General features: G+C 36.9%; 1 protein-coding gene across 2 annotated transcripts in view; it reads right to left on the bottom strand.

Annotated features, from left to right (window-relative positions):
• Positions 1–20,585, bottom strand: part of PDGFD (platelet derived growth factor D) — a 216,451-nt gene that overhangs the window by 21,026 nt on the left and 174,840 nt on the right. For both annotated transcript variants that reach the window (XM_058545325.1, XM_058545324.1), the window contains exons 4-5: positions 9,495–9,557; positions 5,544–5,742 (exon numbers count right to left, since the gene is read on the bottom strand). In XM_058545325.1, coding sequence (XP_058401308.1) covers positions 5,544–5,742; positions 9,495–9,557 — 262 coding nt within the window. The remainder of the gene's footprint in view (positions 1–5,543; positions 5,743–9,494; positions 9,558–20,585) is intronic.

Raw genomic sequence — 20,585 nt, 5'->3', positions numbered from 1 at the left:
TATCAAATTTGTGGTAAACAATTTTAATACTGATTAATTGATTTTAATATTGATAAAGACAGCTTTTTCCTGACATGGGTCAGGAAACTCAATGAAGCTAACCCTCCTGTAACATTTAGAAAAATAATCCATTTTGATTTAATGTCCCCTCTGATTATTTAATTTACAGATAGGAGGTTGCAGAGGGATGATATCTCAAGACTGACTTATCTGATTCATCACTAGGGTCAGCCAAGGGCTTTTTGCAAATTCTTACCCAGATATCAAAAAGACAGATAGAGAAGGTTGCAAGCATTGAAACTGTGGTGACTACAACTTGTTTCTAAAATATGTCTGTATCTTAATAAACTCTAGAATTATTTCCTACACTCTAAATCACCTTTTTTTTTTTTTTTTTTTGCTGAGGAAGATTCACCTTGAGCTAACACCTGTTGCCAATCTTTCCCTTTTTTCCGCTTGAGGAAGATTAGCCCTGAGCTAATATCTGTGCCAATCTTCCCCTATTTTGTATGTGGGTTGCCGCCACAGCCTGGCCAACGAGAGGTGCAGGTCCATGTCCAGTATCTGAACCCGTGAATCTGGGCCACTGAAGCGGAGCGTGCCGAACCCAACCACTATGCCATGAGGCCAGCCCCGCTAAATCACTTTTGAAAGAGTGAAACTTGTATCTTCTTTGTCAGCATGCAGAGGCATGACAAAGAAACAGCTATAAATGACTAATTTAAAAATAAAAGGTATTCTGACCTAAGAGAATTTAGAACCAATTCAAACATTTTGATATAAAACATATTTATTTCGTTTAATCCTTATTTTTTATACCAGTTATTTATTTATAAATAGTTCTCAAATTAAACAGTTAAGTGTTTTAGATCTTATAAAAAATAATGTCATCTAAGGAAATCACGTAATTGGTATTAGAGCCTCGGAAATGGGTTGGTAACTGTCTCAGAGTTACAATATCTAACCACTGAGAGTCTATAAAAATCATATATTTCAAACCTGGTCATTTGGAATCAATTTAATATCAATATATTTGCTGCACTCAATATTAAAATACTGATTCTTTTTTTTTTTTTTGTGAGGAAGATTGGCCCTGAGCTAACATCTGTGCCAATCTTCCTTTATTTTGTATATGGGACGCTGCCACAGCATGGCTTGATAAGCAGTGTGTAGGTCCACACGTGGGATCCAAACCCGCAAACCCTGGGTCGCGGAAGCAGAGCACATGAACTTAACCACTACACCACCGGCCTGCCCTTGATTTTTTAAAAGAAGGGTGCATGTCAATTTTGGCATGGGCATCAAAAAATGGCAACTCTTTGGGGAAGGATGTAATTTTATTAAGCATAATTGTAGTTCAAAACTATTAATTTGGAATGCCCTGACAACTATATCCATATTTTTATCACAACACAAACTATGAAAACAGGCCTCCCCTTTGCTATAAGGCGTTGGATTTTTCTATGCTAAACACACTACCATTCTGGAAAGTCAAGTTCTCCTGGAATAAGTAAAAGAAAAGATCTCACATTGTTAATCACTGTAAATCATCTCTCAATTAGTGCCCAGTCTAGTTGAGCTTAAGACCAATCATTTCTTAATTTAGAGATGTCAAATTTCATGCTATGAACTTGAATAAATATACACTGCCCCTAAGTTCAAAGATATGTGTTTTAAAGGAATCATAGTATAGTTTCAGTTAAACTGTAGTCTCCATGCAATGATTCAGAGGGTAATTATACAGCTTGTAGAACATCCATACAATTTTTCCATAATTATGTGCAAATTTGCTATATCTTTAGCATGTTCTTCAGAAGTAAATGCAACTTGAACTTGAAACAACTTTTTTTTTTTTTTAACTTTTGGGCAGCTTTGAGGTTGAAAGCATGAGGTTGAAATTATTGGCAAAATTGGGTTTTAGAACTACAGTTATCTACCGCTTTCAATTATCCATGCTACCCTTTTCTCCATTACCCCCTGGGAAACTGAAAGTTGGATATATTAACTTGTTATATTATCTTTAGTCCAGAAGCTTTCACAGACAAGTTTGAGCTTATCTATTACTAGTGAATTTTTAAAAAGCAGACCTTACGCGCTGAAGTCCTGGCTTCAGTACTCGGCAATGTTATCTGTCTCCTTTCTCTCCCTCTTCTCCCCAAACTTCTACTGTTCTCTTGCTTCCCATTTTCAACTCTTTTCTTAAACAGAACTAAAAACTCACTGTCACCAAGCTCCCCTCAAATAAAGAGTAGAAGCAAAGCAGAAAATTTAATTTTAAATGTTAATTATACCTACTTCATTACATAAGTTCTTCACCCAGTGTGTTTGTGTTTTATTTTAAGTTTATAAAACTCTGTGTTTTGTATATTCACATTCAGGGTCATCTCAGAATCTCACTCTTTGGTATCAAAAAAAAAAAAATGCCTCTTTTGATCAGGCTGGGCTAGCCAGAAGAATGGATGTTCAATAGATATTCATAAATGATGTTTGTCTCTGCACAACATCATTAAAAATTATTATACATACTGATAATAGGAAACTTTTTAGGGATCCTATAAAATTCACGTTTTATTTGACACCTAATGGACCTCCATTATCTATAACTATTTTTCAGTTTTCAGTCTTTCTTCACTGCTCCCTTTCTTATACATCACAATACAAACCATGAATTTGTATAAGTTCTAAAAGCTGAAAATAACAGCTGAAATATTAAACCTGACTTCCTTTGCTTTTCTGATACATGCAGGTGGTTCAGCATCAGTGGAATGATAAACAATTAAATCAGCACATTTATACAAGTGCGGAGACAATGGTGACTTGCCAGTGTTAAATGAAATGGTACAGATCTGCCTTAGGACCATTTTAAACAAGAGATTAAGAAATGGAACCTAAGCCAAAAGGGGAGAGAAATGTTTACTCTGTCAGAAATAAGTAGAATGTTGCCTTGAATGCTCCTGCAAGGTTATTTCAGTAACCAAAGGCATTCTTAATAAAGCGACACTCCTTAGTCTGTGAGGTGGGTTTCTGTAAACTTTAGAAGTATACAAATGCTGAATTGTTAACATCTTGAATTCCACAAACATTAATTGAGCATCTAAAATGTGTCAGAGAGTGTGCCAAGTGCTGAAGATACTGGATGAATAATTTCTAAAACAGTGGCTCTCCACCCATGCTGCCTCCACGGATGGATCTCAAACTCCTAGGAGCCATAAAATAACATCAATACCCCAGCCTCAGCCTCATAGATTCTGAGTCAGTGTGTCTGGGATAGGACTAGGCATCTGTAGTTTTTTAAAGCTCCCAAGGTGATTTAATGTTCAGCCAGAATTGAGACCCTTAGACCCTAGGATCTCATATTCCCTCAGAGAAAACAAAGACACAATAACGATGCAGTAGTAGGAAATATAAATGCTGTCCCAAGTACTCCGAACTTTGTCTAGAGTGGTGGGCTTCACAGGGAAAGGAAAGGGACAAAGAAGCCTTCACCAAGGAAGTGATGCAAACATATTTCAGAATTCTAGGTAGCTACAACCAGCTAATGTTTCTTAACAAGTACTACATGCCAGGTGCTTTTGACGGCACCACTAACAATTCCCGGAAGTATGTGTTATCACACACACATTGCCAACGAGGAAACTGAGGCTCAAGAAGGATCAATGACTTGCTAAAAAAATAAAAAAACTCATAAGTGGCAGGGTTAGGATTTGAACCCAGACATCCTGCTTCCAACTCAACATAATTTGTGGGGGGAAAAAGTAATGAACTTAGGTGATTTTCAAAATTTAATATTTCCAAAAAATAGGCACCAAGAAAGGCTGCTCCTTGAATAGCTGTAGTGGTTAAGATACTTGAAGACAGAGTTAGATTTATCATTTCTTTGTCCAATACCATTTTTAATATTTTTTCTGGCATTTTCAAAACATGGTGAATATTTTACTTTCCTTCAAGTTGACTTAGTAGAGATCCAAAGATAGCAACGCCTTACAGAAAAGCAATTTCTTCTTTGAGTTGAATCCAATCTGAGCCCTCCGGAGATTCAGTCTGAAAGTTACAGTGATCTCCATACGGCATATCCCCATAACATCAGGGCCACTAGGGACTTCCTTGTCTCCCCTTAGCTGTGTGTTTTAAGTATACAAGATTATGACCTAAGCCTTAAGCAGTAGATGCAGGCATTCGTTAACTAATTAGTCATTTTGGCCCAAATGTAGTAATAGGTTGTGCTTACTGACACAAACATCATCTATTAAGCAGCCCAGGTTCACAGTTCTTAAAAGTACCCCTGATATTACAAAGTATAGGAATCAAGCTGTATTTTAGCTAAATACCTTCACATCTATGATGCAAGCTAGCCCTACAAGACTTTTAGAGAAAATTTTATAATTTTATTTATTTGTTTATTCTTTCCCCCAAAGCCCCAGTAGATAGTTGTATGTCATAGCTGCACATCCTTCTAGTTGCTGTATGCGGGACGCAGCCTCAGCATGGCCGGAGAAGCAGTGCCTCGGTGCGTGCCCGGGATCCGAACCCGGGCCGCCAGCAGCGGAGCACGCGCACCTAACCGCTAAGCCACGGGGCCGGCCCTAGAGAAAATTTTAATGATAACAAATCTTACCAAATAAAGAGAGGACACAACAGACTAGAAATTATAGTTTTATTGACTAGAGGTAATTATAAGTTATTTCTCTATTAATTTGAGTTAGACATTCAAATAAACATTCTCACCCTAAGATCATATCACTCCAATGTAAGACTAGGATATTTATTTTTTAAGAGTTTAAGTAGTATTGTTTTAATTCATGATGTTTTCTCTGCCTAAATGTTCCTCTCTTCTTCCCTCATTATACTTTCTGGAACCTTCCAATTGAATGTGTGCCGTCACACACCTCCAAACTATCCCAAACTTCTTTGCTTCTTCTTTGGGACATTTACATACTATGAACCACTCAGGGCACCAAGTACTTAGTAGGTCCTCATAAAAATTTGTAGAATGGACATTGAATGAATAGAGTCAAAATCTTCCAAAGAGTTTTGACCATTGCTTTACCAGTAACGTCTCCTGTCAATACTGACTGAGTCCTGGCTAAATTAACATTCATATCGGAGAGGCACGGTAGATTATTACACAGCACTGCCATTGGAGGCAAAAGACTATGATTCTCATTTCCTCTCCACTGCTATCTACCATGCAGCCATTGGCAAATTATTTACCTCCCCTGATTTTGGCTGCCTCCATTGAGCGGGGCTAATAATGCCTTACATGCCAAGAAGCACAAAGCTGGTGCAGATTTTATAAGGTCTTTTCTAGCTCCAAACTATAACAGATCTTTGACTGAATCAAACCTTTCTTAGTTTGGGCAACACAGTTTGGGCAAAATGCAAGAATTTCATTTGAAGGTGCTGTGAAAAAGATATGTGATAAGAGGTTGAACGTAATCATTTGATTTAAATAACTTAAACATATTGCATTGCTAATTCTTACTTATTATTACTATTAATACTCCTATCTGCTTATGAAGAACCTCCAAGGCTCTATTTCTTACCTTTTGACTTCCTGTCATGGTATGACCTGCCTCGATAATGAGGAGTGTCCAAATACAGATTCTCAAGATCTTCTTGCCATGATTCGGGATTGAAGTGCTTGAGCAGATCTTCCACAGTATCAAATTCTGCCACTGTTTTGTCCAGAGCATCCGCGGTGAGAGTGGGATCCGTTACTGATGGAGAGTGATAGGATACCCCCTAAGATAGTGACACACAGCTCAGTGTACTCAGAAAAAGTCCATGGCTATGAAATACAATTATATGGCAGGAATATAAACAGACTTCTGATTATAAGACATCGTATGCATAAATATCACGCTAAAGTACTCTGCCATAGTCTTGCCATCTTCCTAAATAAGAGCAATTAATTGGTAAATGATAGTCATTCACTTTTTTGCAAATCAAAACCAGGCAGATCATAAAATTTCCACTTCACCTCAATTGTAACCATTAAAAAAGACATAGGCTAGAGGGAAATATTAAAATTAAGTCATCCAATTTCTTGGTTCAAGGTCTCAAATCATCCATATCTATACCAACAACTAATGGTGAGCATTTCAATTCTGAACTCCTTCCATGCAAATTTTGCATAATCCATTTCCCTCTCCCATGTTTAGCCTCCATGTCCCCTCTTTACAGGTCACCTAGCATTGCAGGTGTTGTGTGAGCAATGTTTGAATCTACTCTGGAGAGATTTTGATAAAATTTGGCACTTTAACCAGCTTATTTACTGTCAAAAAGATTAATTAGCCATGAAACTGGCTCTCTTGACTTAAGAGTAGAAGATTCACATGGGAAGCACTTTAAAAAAAAAAAAAAAGTGCTGTAGCTTGCTAGTGATCCCAGTTGCCATTAAAACATTCTCAGGAATACTCTTTAAATGGGGAACACAATGTCACTGAAAGTCTGGAAGGGATTATGTATTTTGCCATGGAGTACATTCCCACATAAATTTCTAAGGGCTTACTTCACTAACTCTTGTACAATCTAGAGTTAAATGAGCCATGATTCAAACAACTCTGTGAAAATTCATGACCCATTAACAAGGAAATAGAGAGCACACAGTCTCAAATGATTTCTAAATGTCTTTAAAGAGACTGCCAAACAAATAAGATGGCCCAAGGGCAAATATCTCCTGTCACTATGGGAAAATGGAAATTAACGAAAACTTGCATTCCTGAAACTTAACTGTGGTATCCTCTTGACAAATAATATACCCTATAGAGTAGCAGACAGCAAAGCCCACATTTATATTCTCACTCTCAGGTACTGTTTTCTTTTTTTAACCAATCAAGGTCCAAACGTCCGTAAGTGATTCTATGATCACTTGCTCTCACAGAAATGGTCCCTTTTTAGCAACACTAAGCGTGTAAAAGCATTAACCTACCATTGGTATTGTTCAGGAGCAGTTTTCAGATATGTGCTGTAGGGGAAGGGTAGTGGGGGGAAGATGGCATTTGGAGAGTAGGGTGGAAGACATGAGATAGACTGGTGAAGGTGTCAGGCCAGCTCTATCATCTAAGGGTGTGTGTGTGTGTGTGAGTGTGTGTGTGTGTGTGTGTGTGTGTGTGTGTAGCTGACATAAGCTGCACCCTGACTGAAGCACATCATTTCTGTCTTTCACATCCCTGTTGGCATCAAATGCTAGAGGTGGATAATATTATGATTCAGAATCAAAATTCCAAGTTCCCATTCAACTTTGTATTGTCTAGATAACCTACCGTCTACTTGGCTCATATTCACCAGATGATTTACAATTAGCCTGGTGTCACAATAACGTGGGTCTAAGATCCAAAAAATCAAAATGAGCTGGCCAGTTAGGTACATGGCAGCATATAATAGCTTTGAAATTAAAATGCTTTCCTCTTTTTCGAAACAGAAGCAGAGACATCAATCCAGCCATTCCCACACGAGCGAAAGTTTCTTACAACGGCTCTGGGGAACTCCTTGCAAGGAGTTTCCTGGGGTTGCTCTTAATAGTGCCTAGATTGTAGTGTAGACCCAGATATCTATCTCTGTAAGAGAAAGCTGTGGAAGGGATCTGAGTCCCTGAGGGGGAGTGGGAAATCTAATCTCTTCTCACATTAGTGTGAAGAGCAAATCCAAACCGTAGCTAAAATGTAAAACTGTCCCTATATATGAGCTTTACTGCTCTTTTCAAGTTCTGACTCAGGGCAGTTGACAGACACCACTGACGATTAAGAAAATATTTATGAGTGCCTAGGCGACTTAATAAATCCACGAGAACATTTTTGTTTCTGAGATAATTATTTAAAAATTATTTTAGAGAGAAAGAACTAATTGGGCATGCCTCTTTCAACTGCATTATAAAATTGATCTCATTCAGCTTTTCTTATACATTTATATAAATCAATTCTAAAGCTAACCGAATTACTTTAAAATGATAACTATTTGTAAAAAATGCTCTGAAAACCGTACACTGCTTTCAATAAAAACAAAGTATGGTTTATACAGAAGTTAACGGTAGGTCCGAGGGCCCTCGCTCCTACTTCAGGTTCTTGAAAAACAGAATGCTGAGGAAAGAAGCTAGGTCTCCCTGGTTTTCCTACAGGACTAAGCAGAACCTAGACTTGGAACTCAATCCAGAAGAGTTTCCAGTGGATATGGACCCAGTGCTGAGCTCCTGCAGATACTCCAAATGGACAGGGCAGTCCTTCTCCTTAGGAGGACCTGGATTATCCTGAATTAGCTAAGGATCCTTTAAGCTTGTAATTTGTACACTTGAGTCAGGAATGATTAGACAACTCTGAGCTATCATGTATAAGATACTTGAGAAGCCAGAGGATCTCTTGACAGAATAGCACACTAGGTCCTGGTTGCAGCTGGCATTTACCTTGAATTGTCAGTCTCAGGCTGCTAATTGTAAGCCTCTTGCTTAGCCTCACAGCTCTGCAGCATCATCTGCCTTATTTTAATTTTCACCTGCCTGACAATGATTGCCTACACTTAGCTAGGTTCAGAGTATGCATTCTGGACTGTCAAAAACAAATAAAACACTCCTAATATCACCATTAGAGGCCTCACTGATCTCTTGATCAGATCATATTGTTCTAGTCCAGCAACTACATCAAGCAAATTAAATAGTCACAGAATCCATAGATGAGGAAATCCTGCCATATGAGGGAATTAAAAAAAAAATCCCCCAGAGAGCAAAAGATAGCATATCATGTTTGGGGAAAAAAAAAATCAACTCTGACTCAGCCACATCGAGCCACTTTAGAACCATGGACAAGCTTTCTCCATGCTCTTGAACAACTTTTAGTGAACAACTGCATTTATTATCTTGGATTTTATTGCTAGATAAGTGCTACTCATAGCATTGGTAAAAACAAGGTCTTTCTTTCTGTACAAAGTAGATAAGTCGATAGAATACTGAGAAATGACTAAATTTGGAGAAAAAAATGGGGGCATGACATTTTACAGTTTCAGGGTGAGTTATGTTTTATTTCCAAGTCAAATAGAACACATGCCTGGTTTGCACTTAAGTTATCTTACTGTAAACACTGGGATTTTTCACGTCTGAAAAGATCCCTGAAAATGCAAAGGTTAATAGCTTCCCCTGGAATATTCAAAAAAATTATTTCAAAATTTCCCACTTGAGCGTGGGCCGTGGACCAGTTTGATATGTTTGATATGTCTAGACAGTCCTTTTGTTGGAATGTTCTGCTTTAAACCTGATAAATACTTAAGTCATTGTCTATCCCATGTCCTTACAATGTGTACTGGCATTTCCTGGAAACCTTTGAAAGAGAGGAAAAAAGGGCATCTGATATAGCCCACTGTAACCTGAATGAAATGGAAGAACACATCACGCTTCAGATCTGGCTTTTGTCAAGGCATAGGTCCTTAATGCAGCTGAAGTCAGTCTGGGGTTGACCTTACCTACTCCATCAGCTTTTCCACTGGCAACAGGAAAATTAATTACTTACCGAGATAGAGCTTGTGACTGACTCCCAGTTGGTCTCTGAGGCTGCTGCGGGTTGGAAATCTTCCTAGAAGGCAAAGAAACATCCATGTGAGTCTGTCAAAACTCTGTTCAATTCATTATGTGCACAGTTTCAACATTTCAGCCATGTGAATCTTCTTCCAACTAAGTGACAATAGGAAGAGGGGCTGCATTCCTGCTGAACAGGTCACCATTTGTCTTAAGCACCTCTCCTCAAGAGACCTTCTCATTAAGACATGGACGATTGCGTTTGCATTTACTTAGAAGCACCCGTCAAAGGGAAAATGTGCAGACCCAAGTTCGCATTTTAACTTGGCCATCTACTGGTTGAGTGATCTCTCCAATCTTTCTCTTCCTCATCTAAAAAAGACTGGTATGGGATGCTTAAATTGCAGGGTTGTTTTGAGAATTGAATGCATTAATTTTGTAATTATAACTAACACTTAATACAGTGCTTAATAAAGAGTAATAATAATTATTATCAGTATTGATGTTTGTTTTGAACTAGGTTCTGCATCATGTTCAATCCTGCCTGCTGGGCTAGTCTACAATATCAGTGATCTTTTCAAAGAAAAATTAACTGATAAAGGGCTATTCTTGACTCTATCAAGAGATGTCAGGAAGAATGGGAGGGGGCAGAGCATGGCTGTGGGAGCGACAAAGTACTACCCACTTGAGGAAAGAAGGAAAGGGCAGACCTGAGAAAGTTGGTTACCTCAGAGAAGCCTTAAAGGATATGTGATAGCAAAGGACCTCAGAGAAAGAAACTTCTCTTAAAAGGCAAACTTCTCTCCAATTTGTATGTGACTTCCATGTTAACTACTCACATACCAGTAAGTTTAAAAAACATAATGGGAAGGAAAGCTGATTCTACCATTTTTACATGTCACAGATGGTTTCTTGACCCTACTAAAATAAATCACCTTAGTTAATTTCTTCCAGCCTGACCAGGGAGTAAGAGGTGTTTTAAGATGATGCTGAGAAAAATTCAGCCACTCACATCTGACAGCTTATTTACCCAAGTATACTTACTGAATGAGAGCTAAGTATCAGGTCTAAATTTCATTTACATTTTGAGGAGCTGGGAGTGCATTTGTTAGTTGCTCCTGATGAAACTGGTTTATATATAAATGTCTGTGTTGAAGAAAATTTCAGTTGTTTACCAAGAGACAGCTAAGTCAAATGTGGGATTCAAGGAATGAAGATCTATTAAAAGATGGCTAGACGTCATTATTCTAATCTCAATCTCAGGGAAGATAGAAAGAAAGAAAATGTGGTCTTTGCACTTTGCAAGACAGAATATACAGGAAAAAGACACTGAATTCCAACAGCAGAAGGATGTGTGCAAACAAATGAAGGTTGGCATTTACATGAGTCTTCATAAACTGGTGAGCAGGTGAAATTTGGCAAGAGAGCCAATGGCTTCTCCACGTATAAAGAAACTCTTAGTGGGAGGACAAACGGCGGGTAAGATAATGACGTGAGCAATCCTCAGATCATAGAAGTTTCATTTTCACTTATTAATTCAATATTTGTTAATCACCAACTATGTGATACATTCTAGGCTGAGGATAGAATCACAAGGAAATGAGAAACTATCCCTGCCCTCAAGGAGTTCAAAATGTAAACATGTAAATAAATAGGTAAAATAAACTCATGTGGGTGCTCTGATAGTCTAATTAGGATACCATAGAAGACAGCAGAAAATTCCATCTGCAGAGGAAGTAGGTTTGGAAAAATTTCACATTAAGAAGGTGACTCTTGAGTTGAGTTTTGTAGACTCAGATAAGTGGATAAGTAAGTAGTGGTTATTTGCAAGAAAGGTGGAGTAGTAGACTCAGTTAGAGAGAGAGAGAGAGAGAGAGAGAGAGATCTAGACAATGTGAGGAAAGTACACAGAAAAAGGAGCAAGTTACTGGAGAAAGTTAATGAGCCATGTTGGACATAGGGTGTTTGAGGTGCCTATGCAATATCCAGGTAGAGATGTTCAGGAAGCCATTTGCTATATGAGAAAGAACCTCATGAGAGAGTCTTTAACTTGAGATATAGATTTGGGAGTCATCAGCACAAAAATGGCTGACATATAACATTGTGTAATTAATTAAAGCAAGTAATGGATTATGTTGATCACGTGTGAAAATAAGAAGAGGGGCAATCTTAAAATCTTGGAACTGGAAAGAATTTTAGGATTATCTAATCCAACCTCTTCATTTTCATAATTAGAAAACCAATTCTCAGAGAGATAAATGGGGTGCTCTGTATCATGTAGCCATCTTTTGGTAAAGCTTGGACCATCACAGCCCATTCCTAAGTACAAACTGTGTGTTCATCTTTCACATCATTATAGCTGGCTTGGATAACTGTATGCCTGGGGGAAAAAAGATGGAAGAGAGTCCAAAAGGGGAGTCAATAGAAAAGCAGGAAAGACGTAAAGCAGAGTATTGATGGAAGGTTCTATGTAAGTTTTGTAAGTACTGTAAGATAGGGGTCCGATTTCATTCTTTTGCATTTGAATATCTAGTTTTTCCAGTATCATTTATTGAAAAGACTTTCTTCTTCACTGTCTAGGCTACAGGATTCCAGTCAGAAACTTTAATAGGCACAAATGGACTGCATTAAGTCTCAAATAAAATGTAAATTTACCTTCTTTTAGTAACATGAATCTAAGACATTTAAAAGAAACCAACCTTCTTTTATGTTATTTCAACAGTTTGCCGTTATTTATAAAAGACATTTAAAATGACCTTATAAAAGGGAACGATATCCCTTCTAAAAATAAAACACAGAACCTCCAAATTTTATCCCTAAAAGGAGAATCTCGGCATGGGAAGGAACGTAATTTTACCTTCTAAATCTATCCTCAATATGGTCATTCTTATCTCTTCCCCCATAACCTCTCAAGTCCAAGATACCAGCAAGTCTCCCAATTGCCTGTTAACTTTCTCCATGCTTCTACTTTCTCCCTAAAGTCTGGATTCTACATGGCAGCCAGAATTATCAGTTTTTTCCAGCTTTATTGAGAAATAGTTGACACATAACATTGTGTAAGTTTAAGGTGTAAAGCATGATAAAAATTTGATGCATGTATATATCGCTAAATGATTACCACAATAAGGTTAACACATCCATCACATCACACAATTACAGTTGTGTGTGTGTGTGTGTGTGTGTGTGTGTAGTAAGAACATTTAAGATCTACTTTCTTAGCAACTTTCAAGTATATAATACAATATTGTTAACTATAGTCACCATGGTGTATATTAGACCCCCAGAACTTATTCATCCTATAACTGGAAGTTTGTGTGCTTTGACCAACATTTCCTCATTTCCCCCACCCTTCTGCCCTTGGCAAACACCGTTCTCCTCTCTTTTCTATGAGTTTGGCTTTTTTATTTTTTAGATTCCACTTATAAGTGAGATTATACAGTTTTTGTCCCTTTCTGTCTGACTACTTATTTCAGTTAGCATAATGTCCTCAAGATTCATCCATGTTGTCACAAATGCAGGATTTCCTTCTTTCTCATGGCTGAATAATATTCCGTTATATATGTAAAATATATATAATTTAAAATATATATAATGAAAAACATATAATATATAAAACATATTTTTATATATAGTTTATATTTATATATATAATTTACATTTATATGTAAATATATACATATTTATATATATATAAAATGTGATATATATGTATCATTTTTTTTTATCCATTTATCTGTCAATGGACACTTAGGTTGTTTCCATGTTTTAGCTATTGTGAATAATGCTGCAATGAACATAGGGGTGCACATATCTCTTCAATATAGTGATTTCCTTTCCTTCATATACATATCCAATGGAACTGCTGGATCACATGGTAGTTCTATTTTAATTTTTTAGGAACCTCCACACTGTTTTCCATAGTGGTTGTACCAATTTACACCAACAGTGCATTAGGGTTTCCTTTTTTCTACATCTTCCCCAACACTTATTATCTCTTGTCTTTTTTGATAATAGCCATTCTAACAGGTGTGACATGATAGCTCATTGTGGTTTTGATTTGCATTTCTCTGGTGATTAGTGATGGTGAGCATCTTTTCATGTACCAGTTGACCATTGATATGTCTCTGGGAAAATGTTCAGGTCCTCTGCCCATTTTTAAATCAGATTATTTATTTATTTTTTGCTATTGCGTTGCATATGTTCTTTATATATTTTGGATATTAACCTCTTATCAGACATGTGGTTTGCAAATAATTTTCCCATTCTGTAGGTTGCCTCTTCATTCTGTTGATTGTTTCTTTTGCTGTGTAGAAGCTTTTTAGTTTGAAGTAGTCCCAATGCTTATTTTTCCATTTATTGCCTTTGCTTCTGGCATCATATCCAAAAAATCACTGCCACGGAGATTTTTTCCTATGTTTTCTTCTAGGACTTTTATGGTTTCAGGTCTTACATTTATGTCTTTAAATTTCAAGTTAGTTTTTGTGAATGGTGTAAGATAGGGGTCCAGTTTCATCCTTTTCCATATGAATATCAAGTTTTCCCAACATCATTTATTGAAAAGACTATCTTTTCCCCATTGAGTATTCTTGGTTCCATTGTCAAATCTTAGTTGGCCATATATGCATTGGTTTATTTCTGGGCTCTCGATTCTATTTCATTGGAATCTTTTTTAACCGTAAATCAAGTCACTTCTGTCTTCTGCTTAAAACCCTTCAACAGCTTTCCTTTTCACTTAGGATCTGGCCTTATAAGATCTGACCACTGCTTGCCTCATCTCTGACTTGATGTTCTACATTTCTCACTAACTCCACACTCCCACTACACTGGCCTTCTTACAGTCTTTCAAATAACACTCCAAGCTTCTTCTTCCCTTGGGTATAAATCTGTTGCTGTTCACCTGGGATGCACTTTCTCCAAGTGTTCAATGACTGGCGCCTCATCATTTAGTTCTCTGTTCAAATCTTTAGAGAACTTTCTTTGAACGCTCTATTTAAAATACCCCCACCACATTCTTGGTCACTCTATCCACGTAACTTGCTTAATTTTCTTTAAAGCATTTATGATTATCTAAAATGATTTTCTATTTGTTTTATTGTTAATTATCTCTTTCTGCAACTAGAATGTATGCTCTAGAATGGCAGGGACCTTGTTTATTGTTTTCCACTCTATCCCAAGTTCCTAGCTGGCTTTTGGTACACACCCCAATTTCTCTGGTTCCCAGTGAACATCCAGGGATGATGTTCAGCTGCTACCCCCAGTACAGGCAAAGCAGTAGTTTACAGCCAGAGTCCATTCTGAGCAGTTGGTGCCCACGTCATACTATTTGTTACATATTTTTAATATCATCCTGGGTAGACTACTTGCTTTTTCAAGCTCCAGGTTAATGGAAGACAAACTCCTTTTCTGTGGGTGCTCTTAGCAGAGCAGTGCCCTCAGCATTACTTTAAGAAATGCTAAAATAGAACAACAGTGAATAATCATTTAAAATGTATCAAAACAGTCCAGCTTACAAAAACATTTCTGTTCTTTATTACGGCAAACTCAGGTAAGTGCTTTAAAACCATGTCCCATTCTTCTGAGCAGAGAGAACTATTTGCTAGTTCCAAGAAGTAAGTACAAATTTAGCCCTTGCTTTCCTTACTTCCTGCTCCTGAAATGCAGTAAGTTCCATCCTAAAAGAAAGGAGCTGATATTTTAGTTACTCTGTTCCCTCAGTCCATGTAGGGAATCTTAGCACTTTAGTGCTGTGGGTACCTTACTGAGGTCTTCTAGGGGTCCTATGCCCTCCGTTGAGAGAAGAGCCAAATAAAGTTCAGAGAGCCAAACGAACTGCCCAGCATCCTCAAACTAATTATTACTGGAGTCAGGACTAGAACCCAACAGCTATTGTGCATCTCTTAGTCACATGCTCCTTCCAACCCACCAAGTAATGATATATATCATTCTATAATTGTAGGTATCTTAATCTGTATTGTCTTAACCTAATAAGAATTAACTTATTTCATTAAAAATAATAACTTACTCTCAGCTTATGTCCTTACTTTAAAGTAGTTCATAATTATATTTTGGCAGTGAAACTCATTATTTGGAATTGTGAAATGAAACTCACTCCCTCATTTTCTGCATTTTACTATTTGGAGTAGTTATGAAAATATAGATATAATTTTCAGATCTTCACTTTTTAAATAGCTTAGTATGCATGGTTTTGTTTGTATGAGAAAAGTGCTAAAGACTAGAAAATTGGGGAGGTATGTAAAAATAAAAACTTAATGTACTACATGTAAATACAGATAAATCTTTATATAACTGTAGTGTGGAAGAGATATTTCTAAGCACAAATGCTAAAGTCCGAAAACATAAAAATTGATACATCTCACATACGCAAACTGTTGTATAAATCCAGAAAACACCAAAGACAGAACTGAAAGTGTAATGACACACTAAGAAACATACCTGTAACAGATATAACAGATAAACAGTTATCCTTAAAATAAAATGAACTCTTTTAAATCAAATGTTAAGAAAGAGTATGTTCCGTAATGCAATTTTGCTAGAAAAATGTACAGATATCTGATTGAACTAGGATTGAAACAAAAATAGAAAAGAAAAAATGGATTGGAGGGGAGTTATATCATTTACCCCTAAAGCCGTGTATGTTATATTATTAGATTAAATGGTATCATCCATATATTCCCTGGTGGAAAATAAAAGCCTTCTTGGAGAAATGCTTCTCACCAATTACTAAACAGAGAATTGTTCAAAGATGGGACATAAAAGATTCTTGAATGATCACATTTGGCTCTACCTAAAACATGGCTAATGCAATACAAACTTTTGATGTCTTTAAAAACAGCCATGAATACCCGCAGTCAACCATCAGGTCAGGGTCAGACAGACATTTTTTGGCTCTGTTTGAGGACAGTACTAACAGGCTGAAAGAAAATATAGCTAGGAACAAAATAACACTATAGGTAATGAATATTTTCAATAATAATCTTCACTATTAAAGACTAAGATATAAATGAGAATTTCCATTTTCAGAAAAGATATCTCCAGATAACCCTTCCTTGCCATCAGTCACTTTGAGCCCATCCCAGAGGGCATGTGGTACATTACAAGCTAACAAGTCAATAATCCACTCATTCCTCCACCAACGCAAGCTTACACATATTCAATCATTGAGTGCCTGCAATGGATGCCCAAACAAATCCCTCTCCTGTCCCTTGACTCTGGAGCTGGGGACACTTGTCTTTTGAGTCTTTACAGACAGCTGTTGCCAGGCCAATATTCCAAACATTTGGGATGATTAGCTGTACCACCTGTTCCTGGATCTCACAGAAGATGGCTGTTCATTTTTATCCTAGGTGATTATGCTGTATACGAATACATGAGCCATAAACTGTTCATTGCTAAGAGGGATGTATTCTACCATCTCTTAAAACAAAACATATGCAGTTACTTGGAGATTTTAAAAAGCTTTCAACCAAAATAATCTTTAACTTACCAAGGATGACTTATTTGGCGAAAGTTTTATAAGAGATTTGTCAGAGTACTTTCCCTAATTTTGAAAAATTTTCTTCTGTTTGTTGTTTTCTATTCATATCTCAGAGGCAGAAAATTAAAAAAAAACCTCTCTCTTCATAGTATCTGTGCTTCTTGATTGAACTGAGGCTTAGAGGTGTTTCTTTTGAAATGCGAAAGAAACCCAGAGGGATTTATTGTGATTCATAAAACAATAACAAACAAATACACTATCAACATTTACTCCTTCATTGACTTCTCCATTTGTTCATGACATTCTGCTTTGTTCATGACCCACTGAGGGAAATTCAAATAGTGCTAAACTTGGAGGCTGGTGCCCTGGGATCACTCTATGGGGGAGATCCTTTAGAACCAACCTTTGGTACCTCAGTACATGAATTTCTGGCAGGCAGTCCAAGCAATATATATGGATATAATGATATATCGATGTCCTAATGTCTATAGGAACAGAATAAAGCAAAAACTGAAAACTCTTAGGTTCAATCCAACTCTATGATCCAACCAAACCTTTACAAGCAGATTTCATCACATGCTCATCATCAAACGAGCACTTTTACAAGTACTATGGGAAAGGCCTTGGCTGGAGGCCAGCTTTTATCGGCAACAACATTTAATACAAGGATATCAAGAGTTTAAGAATCAATAATTAACAAGAATCAAAGAACATCTTTCAAAGTCAGAGAATTTGCCTGTGAAATTTAATATCAGATATTCTTAGAGCTATAAGAAGCCTGGGCATGAATTACCCAGTATTGGAAATACAATTTTAATAAAATAAATACACCTTTAATAAAGAATATCTCTCATAGGTAAGACATACTTGCAGATTTCCACTGAATTAAGAGTTAATTTTATAACTTTTTCATTTATCATTATTGACAATAAAGTACAATGTTTTAATTTAGAACTTTTAGGATTCATCAACTAATCATCCATGTTATCTTGATACTAACATCAAAATATTTTTAAAAGTTCATTTTTCCTCTTATGTTATGAGAGAAGGAACTTTTTACACTTGTTAGTTTCTGATTTCTTCAGACCAAACTTAGTCTGGGAAGTTGTTCCCAATAGGATAAGCAAAGATTAAAGCAAACACCAGTCCACGGGGCAAAGAAGAAAGCTCCTCCAGTGAGCAGACAAGAGGTCATCAAGTCAGGGGGCGGGGGTGTGCCATGAGAGTCATACTTGAGAGCCAGAGAAGGATCAATGCGTGTTTTCAGATAAAGAGAAGGGGTCTTTCAAATAGAAAAAGGATGAACAACCTGCAATTATTGCTTGTGTACTACGACTTGAGGAAAACATAATGATCCTGGAGAGGAGAGACGGATGGGAAAGAAGGTTGACTTTAAAGCCTCTTTGCCAAACAAGAACATCTTAGCAAGGGCCTGGACAGAAAATTGCAAATTGCAGAATACAACTTTGCTAATAGCTTTCATTGTGTTTGATGCAGAACAAATGATAAATGAATATTTAATTCACATCTAGAAAAATACCACCAGAGGTCTCTCTACAATGTGTTGCTGAAAAACTAGGTGCAGATTTAAATTTTGTGAATAGCTCTTATAAACACAATAAAGCCATAGTTTAAAAAAAATTCTATAATTATTCTGTAGTAACAGCTGCAGAATAATTTTTATGGAGCATAGATTATGTGACAGACACTATATGAAACCCTTTCCATACATTATCTCATTCGTCATTTCTGCAGCTTTAAAAGTTGAGGAAGCAGGAAGACAGGATGCTTAAAGTAACTTGCCCATGGAAGCAAGCCTGGTTATTAAGAGGCTCCGCAGATATCTGAACTTGAGGCTGACCCTCCATGTTCTTTCATCTCTGCTGGACTGTTCCTCCTTTCATTTATAAAGAATCCTTTTATAAGATAAACAAACACCGTTGCTTTGCGTTAAGAATAGGTTTTCATACATTCCTTAAAGGTATTTCAAAAAGAACATTTGGTTCGGTTACCCAGTAGCCTGAAAATTATTAAAGATTGTACTTTTGATATTGTTAAGCTAATCTTAAAGACTATTTACACTACCAAGCTAAAATGAATGGCTGAGGAAATTATTTTGCTACCTTAGCAAAATTAAAAGTTTGAAATGAAAAAAAGAAATATTGAATTGAATTATTCATATTTTCATTTCCTTGCATTTAGCACAATGCCTGGTACGTAGTGAGCGCTCTTTTTGTTTTTTGTTTTGTTTCTGTTGTGGTTGAGGGAGGAAGTACTGTTTCATATTCAAAATTCAACAAACCATTTTATTTTGATTGGACGACTCCGTCCTGAAATTCACACTCCTAAGAACTGCTAAATTTCTCTGTATTTGAATGGCATCATATAAATGAATTATCCTCATCTTGGCCAAAAGCTAGTTATATTATTAAAACAAATATTAGAGAAAATGGAAATTACAAACACTATGAAGATTAATACCATGTCACCAAAATCCCTTAGCTAAAATCATTTCCTCTATGAACTCAAACTATTCCACTGCTAATTAAAACTCCTAAGGTCTGACTTTAGCGAGAAAATACCATTTGAAGTCCAATAGGCAAAGCCACACTGGACACAGCTTGTCATACTACCAGGAGAAAAAGCACTCACGAGACGTTATTCAGTGAGTGATAGGTTTATAAAGCAAAGGAGAACATCTTATAAGAGAATCAGGGGCAAATCAGTCATAAAGCATTAAAAAAGCTGTTCCTTCTTAAAAATATGAATATTGCCTAGGGAGGTGACTTTGTGCTGTCGGTGACACATTTTCCCTGTACACATTCATCTTTATCCTTACACTCAACCAGTGTGCATTCATCAAAGCTGCCACTCATCGTAATTACCATTTGGTACTACAGGTTACACCAAAGATAAAATATTTAATAGTCATGTTAATATTCTAAAACTACGTAACTAAATAACAGTTAATTCAAAGTACCTTTTTCTTGACCTGACTGTAAGGGGATTTCCAGACTCATTTACGTGGTTCAACTAGAGAGTCAGTTAAAGTAAAGCTTGAAACAAAAGTGTAGTGCCCATACTCCTGCGAACCACTCTTGACAAGAGGTGAGATTAGCACATTCCTCACCTTGACGTTCCTCTTTCCACTCCTCACTCGACTAATCAAATCACTTTGCAGGTTTCGGATCTCAAAAGCAGGCTTGCTGTCTGGGCCCATTACCTGAGCTTGTCGGAGTTGAGTGCCAAGCACATAGGTCGTGGGTTTCATTCTGATAAGAGCTGGTAAAGCTTTGCAGAGAGAAATATTCAATACCGTGGCCAGACTCTGGTTAAAGGCAGCGAAGGAGACCTCCTGGGAACAGATGCGTGACTCAGTCCATATAACTGCATCATCACTTCTGAGTAAACAACTCAGTCTTCTCCTAGCGGTTGGGAAAACCACTTCTGAATAGGATAAATGGTATTTACATGAGAGATCCTGCAATTTAAATCCTATTAGTTCACGTTTATGGACTTCTCCAATTCCTTTGTACTTTTGGTTATCGTCAGTTAACAGCAGCATTTTTAAATTTCGCCTGTCATTACCGT

The sequence above is a fragment of the Diceros bicornis genome, chromosome 7 (assembly GCF_020826845.1).
Source record: "Diceros bicornis minor isolate mBicDic1 chromosome 7, mDicBic1.mat.cur, whole genome shotgun sequence".
NCBI lineage: Eukaryota > Metazoa > Chordata > Mammalia > Perissodactyla > Rhinocerotidae > Diceros > Diceros bicornis.
Note: the sequence above shows the minus strand (reverse complement) of the source record. Positions and strands in the feature narration are given on the sequence as shown.